Source organism: Cebus imitator, unplaced genomic scaffold, assembly GCF_001604975.1.
Source record: "Cebus imitator isolate Cc_AM_T3 unplaced genomic scaffold, Cebus_imitator-1.0 Scaffold519, whole genome shotgun sequence".
NCBI lineage: Eukaryota > Metazoa > Chordata > Mammalia > Primates > Cebidae > Cebus > Cebus imitator.
This window is the reverse complement of record NW_016107834.1, coordinates 687,578-699,717: the sequence shown is the minus strand read 5'-3', so window position 1 is coordinate 699,717 and position 12,140 is coordinate 687,578. Positions and strand designations below refer to the sequence as shown.

Here is a 12,140-nt window from a genome sequence, read left to right as displayed (position 1 = left end):
GGCCATTGAGTAGCTTCCAGCTGACTGAGGAGCAGCTGCTATCTTATTTTGTGCTGATTTACAGCTCCTAATTTGATTGTGGGAGAGTCTGGGAGTTTGAGGGAGCAAGACAGCAGAAGTTGGGTGAGTAGTTCAAAATGTGCTGAAATTCATCCTCCTCATTCATTCAACTACAAAAACCTCAATATGTTTGGCTGCCAAGGTAGGGCAGCCATTTTGGGTTCCCGTGGCTGACTTCTACAGCGTTGCCAGTCCCAACCTTGAAGAGGGGGAGGTTAGCTAGCTTTACTAAAGCTAAAACAGGAAACCAAATGCTTATTTTTGATACAAAGGTCTCAGAGCTTGAGTGTGACTTTGAGATTCCCGCCATCACTCCCTCGTAATGACACTAAAGGAGAAGATACGTTGCTGCTCGAACATCTAGAAGAAGATTCTGTCGGTGTTCAATATGCTGTGTGATTCTGAATAGTCTGGGGAATGTTGGGACGGATGTGTATTTAGATTTTTGTCACACAGGTGGTGGGGATGGGATGGAAAATGACAGTGGCTATCACAGGGTCACCCATGGTTCCTTTTGTACTGAAACCTCATTTTATACAGAGGATATATATATTTATTTATATATATTTATATATATTTATATCCACCCACATACGCAAACACACTCAAGCATACACACACACACACACACACACACACACACACANACACACACACACACACACACACACACACACGCATACACACACACAAAAGGTCTTTGATAGGCTTTCTGTGTTCTAGTAAAAATAGCTGGCAGCCAGTGTCTAAAGCCAAAAAAAGGCCTTGATGCTGCTGTCAATGTCCACTATGGATAGTCTTTCAGAGGCAGACACTTGTGTTTATCTGACAAGTGGACCCAGCTCCTGCCTGAGACAGGAATAATCTCCCATTGGCGCAGACGCAGATCTCGAAGACCTTCTGCCTCGTTCCTGTAGGTGTGTAGGATCCGTGAGGCAGTCTAGGTAGTTTGATTTTCGCAGCATCTAACTTAATCTAAAGAGAGAATAGGAAGGAAAGGATCAGAGGCTGTCGTTTCTTCTCTTGACATTCAGAAACAGCAAACGAATGTTCAATTCAACTTAAATCTAATGAGCACGGGTTATGTGTTGATTGTTTTTGGTACTGAGGATTTGGACATCAACAAGACAAAGTCTCTATCTTCACAGAAGCTTAAATTCTAGCAAGATACTGCTGCATTGGTTTATGTTAGCATTTTGTGAAATAATGTCATACAGATGTGAATGGAGTCCTACAGTTGAATAACCATGAAAATGCGGCATTTAACAATTTTCTTTACTATGGACTTCTGAGATCCTACTACGACTGTGTGCAAGGTGAGTGTTCAAGAAGAGAATAGAGTAGGTAACATTTTCTAACTTTTAAATGCTAGTGAGCCTTTCTGCTTTTTTTCTTTTTCTAACAATTTATGGGGCTGATAGTCTATAGAATATACTTTGAGAAGAACATGCCTATAAAAATAAGCAGTGGTGGAAGATGCCATTAGATTTATGATTATAACTGATTCCTCCAGAGTTCAAATTCTGATAGCTATAAACTGCATATGCGAGGTAGTCACTATTTTTATATGTGTGGTTTGCAGTTTGTGGTTGCTTGAAGAGGCAGTTTTGATAATGGAATGCTCTGTCTCTTCTAAAACAAAATAGCAAATGCCATACCAATCAAAAAGGGGACTTTTATGTCCATAGAGTGGATGTACAGAAGCAGGTAGAGACTGATAACCACTCTCATTGAATAGTCAGGTGGAACAGCATTTTTCTTATAAAAAAAAAAAAAAACAACCCAGAGTTTTTACTCTTATTATTATGATTAGGTAGCAGAGTTCACTTTGGAACACTTTGAAGGCATTTTTAAAAGTTTACAGACAAATCATATTTTGGGGGTGGGTGGCAATTAGGTTGTCTTGCTTGCAAAAAAAAAAAAAAAAAAAAAAAAAAAAAAAACAAAAAAAAACAGCATGAAAGACAGAGAAAAAAAAAAAAAAAAAAAAATCAAAAAAAAAAAAAACAACCCAGAGTTTTTACTCTTATTATTATGATTAGGTAGCAGAGTTCACTTTGGAACACTTTGAAGGCATTTTTAAAAGTTTACAGACAAATCATATTTTGGGGGTGGGTGGCAATTAGGTTGTCTTGCTTGCAAAAACACAAGCAACATTTCTGTTCACCCAACTGTGACTGTGTGCCTAAGAGAATAAATACTGCACTGTTTCATTCCCTTGTTGCCTAGTTTTATCCTATTAAGTTTTGGCTTGTTCTGATTGGGACAGCTGTTCAATCTGCCTCCTCATTTCCAATGAAAACAGAAACATGTGACACAAAGTAACAACAAGTAAATTAAGTTCATCTTTAGCCAGATGTGTATAATATATATAGCTTAATTATGTTGACTATCAAAATCTTATTTTAAGGTGACAAGAGAGAATTTGAAAATGGCATTCATTTTTATGGTCATGTAATTCTGTACTTGGAATACATGCCATTATCTCTGCATTTTACAAATAAATCATCACTTTGATGGATTGTGGGTTTGGCTTGTAATCATGCCGTTCAGTTGATCATTTCAGAAATAAAACCTGCTTGGCTTCTTTTGTTGATCCAACTCTGAGGCCAACCAGTTATGGGAAGGGTTGGCCTGTTGGAGGGATGGGTTGGTCTATGGAGCTGTAGCTCTTTGAACGTCTGTCCTTCTCACCCCTCACCTCTCCGTCTTTGGATTCCAGTCTCAGCTCTGTCCTGCAGGTGGCTTCCATATTGCCAGCTTCTGCATTGATTTCTACTCCTTTTGGGGCCTCCATCACTAGAGACCGGGTTGGGGACTCCAACCTGAAAAACACACACGACCAACAGTAAAGATCCTTTTTTCTTTTTAATAAATACAAAAGGAAGTTTATGCTCCAGGACATTGACAGAGCATTTCAATATGTGATCAGAGAATTTTTTAAAGTTTTGCTTTACACACCTGGTCAAGTTTATGACAGGGAACAAAATAGGTCTAGACTTCATCTTCATTGCATTTTACAAAGGCTGTAAGGAAGGTGTTCTAGGATCCTGGTTTCAATTTATCTTATATCCAGTTGTTGTTTTATTGGTATAATTAATCAAACTCTCATATAAGCTTTTTTTTCCCTTCTTTTTTTGTAAGAGTAAGGCAATCCTGGATCTAAACTGAGCTTCCTGGAATTGGTAGGTATCCCTTCTACTTTGTCCTGCTTTTCTATCTTCCACAGAGGCAGAATCAGATAGGGGTTAAGAAAATGGGTCTAGGAGTCCCATGTGCTTGGAGTGAAGCCATGGGGTGGACACTGAATGACTGTGGGCAGTCTTTTTTGCTTGACCTCGTCTTTCCTTTCTAAAATTTCTTAAGGCCCCAGTTCCTCCTCTATAAAGTACTTCAAAAGTGCCTGACACAATAGAAATGCAAATATATGTTATATAATACTATTACTGCTGCTACTATTGTTATAATACCAGCAAATCATAATGAAGCCCTCAGGCCTTAACCTTCAGTGCAGCTGTCATTTCTGCATTGCAGACAGGGTCAGTGGTTGCCAGGGACTGGGGAATGGAGGCGGTCTGATTGTAAAGGGACAGCATAAGAAAAACATGTTTTGAGTGATGGAACTTGATGGCAAGGGTGGTGACAGGTCTCTGTGTATTTGTGAAAATTTTCAGATGAGTGAATTTTATGGTATGTAAGATAAAAAATAAATCGAGAGGGGAATCAGCCACATTCTATGCTAATTACGATGGCAAAACAGGATAATACTCCTCAGGAAGGTTTTTGCCTAATTCATATAATGAGAAAAACATTAAAACTCAACCATCCCCTAACTATTCTAGATTTTATTTTCATTTTTCTTAGAAACAGGGTCTCACCCTGTTGCTCAGGCTGTTACAGCTCACTGCTGTTTCAAATTCCTGTGCTTAAGTGATCCTCTCATCTCAGCCTCCTGAATAGCTGGGCATGTGCCACCATGTGCCATTAATTTTTAATTTTTTTGTAAAGATGGGGTTTTGCTGTATTGCCCAGGCTGGTCTCAGGTTCCTGGGCTCAAGTGATCTTCCCTCCTTGGCCTCTTTAAGCGCTGGGATTACAAGCATGAACCATCATACCCAATTGATTTTAATGCTATTACCAGATGGGAATGTATGAAGATCCTCCTCTGTTACAAAGAAAGTATCCTAACTTAGGAACAGAGACCTCAACAATGGTTCTCAAAACACTAGGATCCAGACCCATTCCCCGAGTTTAATTTCTGTGCTTCTGACTGTTAAAAAGAAACATCATTCTCCTTGCCCACTGCTGACTCTCTGTTCTGTTTTGTCATTGCCTCTGGGTAGGGTAAAGCCTCTTGGGCCTCAGTAAGCAGCCAACAAAGCAAGCTGACCAGTGAGACCCACCATGGAGCAACCCCCAGCCACATTATACAAACACCAAGAGAGAGCTCATCCACATTTCTGGGGTCAAGGTTCTTGAGGACTGCTTCCAGACAGCAGCCTTCTCCCTTGAGTTTTTTTGCTCTACAATGACTCAACTAAAAGTCAGCATGAGCAGCAACAGTCCTGGAGTATTTAGGAAAGGATTAGCCTGAGTTTCTTTGTAAAGAATTCTTTCTTCTGTGGTCTCGCTCCTTTGTGTGTGGCAAAAATCCTCCACTCCCCACCTCCGCTCCTCTGAAGACCTTCACCAGGTTGTGCTGGACCAGGTGCAGTTCTGCCCATTATTGTGGTTCACCTCATTGCACTTTGGTAATGTCAGTGCAACAGGGAGGGGGGGTCTTATTAGCAGAAGAAGATGGGCAACAGAAAGTGATGTCTGTGCGGTACGGCCTGGTCTAGAACCTTAATCCAACTCCGCGGAGCTGCCCTGTGCTCTTGACTCCCTCTCACTTTTGAGTTATGAAGATGGGTTTTGCCACTCTCTAATTTTTGTCTCCTATACAGCCTGGCTGATGTACACAGTTTATCCTAGGTTTTCTAAAAACTCATTCCATTTCCGCTAATGCTGATACCTTTCTCCTTGTAGCATGGGTTTGCACTCTTAAAATACTATCTGCACACCCCTTATCAGTGACACTGCCATCATCTCCTTCTCCAGGTGAGAGTCCTCCTGTCATCGTTTCTCTTTCTTCCTTTTTCCCTCCCTCCCTTATTTCATTAGTTAACTCAGCTTTTAAGTCAGAACTTCTCCATTCTCAGAATCAAGCCAGGGACTGGCCACTAAATGATCATGGGCAAATTTTTCTTCCTTTCCCTCCTCTTTTCTTCCAAAAATTTCGTACAATGATTCTCAAATGTGAGCATCAGAATCACTGGGAGGGCTTACGGAAGAGTCACCTCTAACCTGGACGATTGTAACTGTTCTCCCAAATTTTGTCTCTAATTTTTCCTTTTTCCCAATGAACTTCTCACAAAAAAATATCTTCCTGAAGTAAGTTTTGAATATATTACTTATCAAAACTTGTAGAATATGTTCTACAATTCCTTAGAAGAGATCTGAACTCCATTTGGAATTTGTTCTGATCTGTTTTGCTGGTCTTATTTCTTGCCATAAACATCAGTTATATTTTATTGAGAGTTTACTAGGTGGTGACACTGCTAAGGGGTTTACATGTGTTATCTCATTTAATCCTCACCAAAATCTATCAATCTGGTGTTTCTGTAGTGCTGATTATACAAACAAGGAATCAAAGGTACAGTGACTTGCTCATGGCTATACTTCTAGTAAAATGGCAGAATCAAGATTTGAAATTAGTTTAGCGGATTCTAGAGCCAATATTTGTTTACTATACCATATTAGTTCCAGAAAAACTGTATTTCTTTCCATGTGTCGTATCTTCACCCCTATTTTCTGTAATTCTTTTTTCAAGAAATTCTTATATTTATAAAACCAATCTATATAAAACAATAATGAGATAATAGTACTGTATATGGCTGAGTGATGCATACTTCATGTTATTCAGTATTTCTCATAACTTATTTAAATAGTCTACATCAGCAATATCAAATTTAGGATATGTGGAACATGTTCACACTTGGCACATAGAGTTCAAAGTGCATGATTCAGTATAAACACAATAGTTTGGGGAAAAAGAAAGCTTGAAACAGAAAAAAGTATGGAGCTTACAGAACTTGATCAGATGCAGGACTGACTGGCATTTCAGACAGGTATTAGAATTCCCTTTATACCTGCCTACTCCCTAGGCCTCTGCGATTAGCAGGAGGGACCCAGGCCAGAGAGACAGACTCAGAAATGACTCCTGCCTTTCCCCTCATCTCAGCCATGGAGGAACCAGGGTGCTGAGACAGAGGATGCTACTCTGAAAGTGTTGTATTGTGAAAGGCTGCAACACAACAGAGATGATGGTTTCCTGGAAGCAGAGACAAAAAAGGTAACAGGCTTTCTGTTGTATAGTCCAGCTTGATGTCCTTTGATGTTCAGGCAGACCTAACAGACTTTGTTCACATTCTAATCTTTCCACCGAGATGAAGCTCCTTGATATGGTTTGGCTGTGTCCCCACCCAAATGTCAGCTTATATTGTAGTTCCCATAATTCCCAAGTGTCATGGGAGAGGCTTGGTGGGAGGTAATTGAATCAGGGGATGGTTGCCCCCATGCTTTTCTCATGATAGTGAGTTCTCATGAGATCTGATGATTTTATAAGGGTCTTTCCCCCTTTGGTTGGTACTTCTCTTTCCTGCCACCTTGTGAAGAAGGTTTCTTGCTTCCCCTTAACCTTCTACCATGAATGTAAGTTTCCTGAGGCCTCCCTAGCCTTGGGGAACTGTGAGTCAACTAAACATCTTTTCTTTATAAATTACCCAGCCTCGGGCAGTTCTTTATAGCAGTATGAAAATGGACTAATACACCCCTACGAAAGCCTTGTGAAAACTGCAGAGAGCATCACTTCTAAAGTGATGTCCGTCAACCTCTGCCTGTAGATCGATAATCACAACACAATTGTTTAGATGGCATGTAGTAAGGAAAAATGGAAGAAGGTTTTCTCCTGATGGGGTGGCAATTAAGGGTCCTGCTGGCTCTTGGAAAAGAACACTACTTCCATTAGGAGAAAATGCAAGGTTCCTCTCAGAGGAGAAAGAAGAGCCTCACTAAAGAGATGCAGAAAGGAGGAGTGGCCAGGAAGTATGGGGGCCAGAGCTGGGCTGGGCCAGGCTGTGTCATGTCTTCTAGAAGAATGGTTCTAAAATGTGAGCATCAGGATCACCTGGTGGGCTTGTGAAAACAGTGCTGGGTCCTCTCCACAGTGGCTGATTCAGTAAGTCTAGAGGGGTGCCCGAACATCCACATTTGTAGCAAGTTCCCAGGTGATGCCGATGCTGCTTGTTTGGGAAGCCACACTTTCGGAAGCACTGCGCTAGTCCAAGGGTCATAAACTCAAGTGCCCCCCACAAAGACTAAATAGGCGATGACAATGAGTAATCCGTAAGAAAGCTATAAGTAAAATGCCATTCCCAGAACAGTAAATTGTGGTATGTGGCACTGGCCTAAATGTGAATGTGGTGGTAGAGATGCTGTCTACAGGGACAGCTGCTGTTCTATCTAACTTGGCCAGTGGTTGCCAAGGCTTCTGATTTTATTGCTTTCTAATTTAAAATGTTTTGATTTTTAATCTGAATTATTAAATTTTATGAATAGAGACAAAAGAATATGAAAGTATAAATACAGTATAAAGAATGACAATGGTGCCTGGGCACAGTGGCTCACACCTGTAATCCCAGTACTTTGGGAGGCCAAGGCGGGAGAATTACAAGGTAAGGAGTTCGAGACTAGCCTGACCAACATGGTAAAAGCCTGTCTCTACTAAAATACAAAAAAATTTAGCATGGTGTGGTGGCAGGTGCCTGTAATCCCAGCTACTTGGGAAGCTAAGACAGGAGAATTTCATGAGCCCGGGAGGCAGAGGTTGCAGTGTGTCGAAGTTGTGCCACTGCATTCCAGCCTGGGAGACAGAGAAAGACCCATCTTGGCTGTGGGGCAGGGTGGGGGCAGGGAACGAGAGAATGACATGCTTTTTGACATGGTTATAAAGAATGACAACAGTTTTGTATAATTACCATCTTTTTTAAGGAAAAACAAATTTTGTAGCAACCTGATCTCCTCTTCCTGATCCCTTCTATTATCTTCCTTCCCGGGAGTGACTACTACTAGGAATTTTGTGTTTGCTGTTTTCCTGCTTTTCTTTATAATATGACTAAATTTGCATCCATAAATAACATACTACTATTACATACTTTACACACAGAATAATTCCACATATATAATTCTTTAATGACTTTCCTTTTCCTCCCTCAGTATGGTGTTTCTGAGATTATGCTACATTTTAGCACTTAGCTGTAATTTATTCAATTTCCCTGTTGTTATTATATACCATGATTTATTTGTCCATTCCACTGTTGGACACTGGATTGGTTCCGGGTTTTGTTTTTACAAATGGTGTAACCACGAACATTCTTGTGTGTGGCTCCTGATGCCTGAATGCAAAAGTCTCTTTCAGACTCACGTGGGAGAGTGAACTTGCTACTCCTAAGGATCTGCATATCTATAGTTTTATTAAGCTTTCCAAAGTGATTGCTCCAATTGACTTTTCCACTAGTAGTGTACAACGTTCCAGCTGTTCCACTTTCCTGCTGACATTCGATACTGCTAAGTAGAAAATGAATGTGAAATGGGATGCCATTGTCTTTTGAAACTGCATTTCCCTAATAATTAATGGAGTTTAGCATCTTGTCATTTGTTTATAAGCCATTTGGGATTTTTTCCAGTGAAATGTTTTCATCTATTTTATTTCTATTTTTTGTCTAATTTTTAATTTTTGTGTGAATTGCGGAATACTTAATAGAATCTGAAAACTATTAAGCAGTTCTATGTATTATCAATTTCTTCTTTCCATTTGTGTTTTGTCTTTTATATTTAGCATCTGTGGATGAACAGAAGTTTTATGTTTTAATGCAGACAAATTTATGGTCTTTTGTAATAGGGATTGTGCTTTCTGTGTCTTACTTGAGCAATCCGTCCCTATACTGAGGTCATGAAGCTCTTCTATATTGTTTTCAAAGGTTTTATGTTTTCTTTTTTCTTTAAGTCTCTAATTTATCAGGCATTAATTTTTGTGTTTAGTCTGAGGTTGGGGTCAAAAGAGATGCAGATTATCTCAATATATGTTGAAAAAGCCAATATTTAGCTCCATCCTAAATAATATTTCCATACCTTTATGGCTCTCTTTTGGGGGTTTCTAGTCTATTTCATTATTCTTGGCAAAAAATTGTTTAATTGCATATTGTAGCTTACTTAGTTTGAAAATTCTTTATACTTCATAAGGCAAGTCCTCCTACCCTATTTAAGAATGTCTTAGTAATTCTTGGGTCTTGCATATAAATTTCGGAATGAACTTAAATTTCATAATAAAATCCTGTTAGAATTTGGATGGTATTCAAATTCAATCCATGAACACTATAGCTGTCTCTAATTACTGATGTTTTCTTTGATATATTTCAATAGTTTAACATTTTCCTCTAGGTGGGCTCAGTATATCCATTGCAGCTATTGAAAATGTTTTGTTTTTAAAAGTATTTCTCATTCTATTCCCTGGAATATAGATACCCAATTGACTTTTTTGGTATGTTGATCTTATAAGTCAACACCTAAAACTGTTTTTCATAATCTGTCTGTAGGTTATTTCAGGTTTTCATTGCAACTATAAATTATGTTAATTTGTCAAAGTTTTACATCTTTTCATTTCTGAGACAGAGTTTCACTCTTGTTGTCCAGGCTGGAGTGCAGTGTTGTGATCTCAGCTCACTGCAGCCTCAGCCTTCCCAGTAGCTGGGACTACAAGTGCTCACCACCACACCCAGCTAATTTTTATATTTTTAGTAGAGATGGGATTTCATCATGTTGGCCAGACTGATCTCGAACTCCTGACCTCAAGTGATCCACCAGCCTTGGCCTCCCAAATTGCTGGGATTACAGGCGTGAGCCACTGTGCCCAGCTGTCATTTCTTATACTATTTCTTTTTCCTTTTATACTGTACTGTCTAGGACTATACAATATAGTACTGATTAGAAGTAAAGAAATGAAAACCTTGCTTCTTCCTCACCTTAAAGAGAAAACTTTCAACAATTTACCATTAACTATGTTTTTTGTTCTAGGATTTTTCTCTCCTAATGCCTTTTAACAAAATAAGATGATTTTCTTCTACTCTTATTTTGCCAAGAATTTCTATCATTAATTAATGTGAAGTTTATCATATACTATTTAATCAGTACTATTTTATAATATATAATGGAATATCTATTAATATATATCTCCTTAATATATTAATGTGGTGAATTATATTAATTTTCCAATAATTATTCACTCTGTGCTTTTGGCCTGAGCCCAACTTTGTCATTATGTATTATCTTTTCTATATATTTATTGAAATATTTCATATTTTCTGGTAATTTGCATCTGTATTCATAAATGAGTATTCTATAATTTTTCTTTCTTATAATACCTCTGTCAGGTTCTATCATTCTTCTATAATCCAGAATTGTTTATGAAAGATTAGAATTATTTGTGCCTTGTATGTTTAAACACACTGATAAACCCCTGGGCATGAAAAATACATGAATTTTCCACTAAAAAAATAATTATCGCCTCATAAAGGGTTTGTGTTTTTTTTCCAGTTGGTTTTTGTAAGCTAGCTTTGGTTTTCCATTTCATATAAAGGTTTAAAGTTTGTTGACAAAGTTTTTCAAAAATAATATCCTCATTTTTAAAATGCCCCCTGCTATTCTCCTTTGCACTGATAAAAATTTAAAAAAATTGAAAAAAATGCTCCCTGTAGCTGTCTTTTTTTTTGGTCCCACATAGCTGTATTCATGTCTTCCTTTTCCCTTGAATAGTACTGCCAGAGGTTTATTTTATTAGTCCTTTCAAGGAGCTAACTTTTGGGTTTGTCAATCTGATCTATTTTTGTTTATTTCTAGTTCATAAATTTATCTGTCTTCTTGTCCCAGTTAATTCTCCAGTTGTTTTAAGTTTTAAAATGTGCCATTTCGCTAACTTTTGCCTTTCCTGATTTTAATATATGCATTTAAGGTTACGGATTTTTCTTTGACAGCATCCCAAAGGAATATTTACAATATAGATATAAATATTTTCTAATTTTAGTAAGACTTCTCTTTTGGCCTATGAGTTTTACAGAAGGGTGTTCTTTAGTTTTGAAATATGTAAGATTTATTAGTATAGATCTCTAGATATTGCTAGTATTTAATTGATTTTGAACTTTTGAACATTGTTTTTGAACTGACAATCTTATAATAGAGAACATTTTCTGTATAACATCAATTCTTTAAAACTTGAGGCCGGGTATAGTGGTTCATGCCTATAATCCTAAGCACTTTGGGGGGCCAAGGCGGGCAGGTCATCTGAGGTCAGGAGTTCAAGACCAGACTGGCCAACATGGTGAAACCCCGTCTCTACTAAAAATACAAAAATTAGCTGAGCGTGATGTGATGGTGCATGCTTGTAATCCCAGCTACCCTAAAGGTGGAGGCTGCAGTGAGCCAAAATTGCTCCACTGCACTGCACTCCAGGCTGGGCAACAGAGTGAGAGTCTGTCTCAAAAAAAAAAAAAAATTGAGACTACCTTTTTGGCTCAGTATATATCAATTTTTATAAATCTTCCATGCCTGTCTGAAGAGAATGTGTGCTCTTCAGTTGCTGGTGGCATGTTATATGTCTTATTAACTCAAGATATTTAATTGTTCCACTCAAATTTTTTTGAATATCCATGCCTATTTTTATCTGTTTTATTTAACAGTTATTAAAAAAGGTATGTTATTAGATGCATACCAGCTTAGAATTGGTCTGTCTTCTTTATCTTAATATATAGTGATTCTCTCTATTTCTTGTAGTGCTTTCTGCCCTAAAATTTGCCTGTTAGTATAGTTGTTTCACTCTGCTTCTGTTATTTGGCTTGGACACACTTTTCTGTCATTTTAAATATCAACTATTCCATTATGGTTTAGATGTCTTTCATATAAGTGAATTTTTTTTTTTTTTTTTTTTT

General features: G+C 38.1%; 1 protein-coding gene across 5 annotated transcripts in view; it reads right to left on the bottom strand.

Annotated features, from left to right (window-relative positions):
- Positions 1-704: 704 nt before the first annotated feature.
- Positions 705-12,140, bottom strand: part of SGCD (sarcoglycan delta) — a 640,365-nt gene continuing 628,929 nt past the window's right edge. For all 5 annotated transcript variants that reach the window (XM_017514183.2, XM_017514182.2, XM_017514180.2 and 2 more), the window contains 2 exons: positions 2,762-2,885; positions 705-1,035 (listed from right to left, as the gene is read on the bottom strand). In XM_017514183.2, coding sequence (XP_017369672.1) covers positions 862-1,035; positions 2,762-2,885 — 298 coding nt within the window. In that variant the 3' untranslated portion in view covers positions 705-861. The remainder of the gene's footprint in view (positions 1,036-2,761; positions 2,886-12,140) is intronic.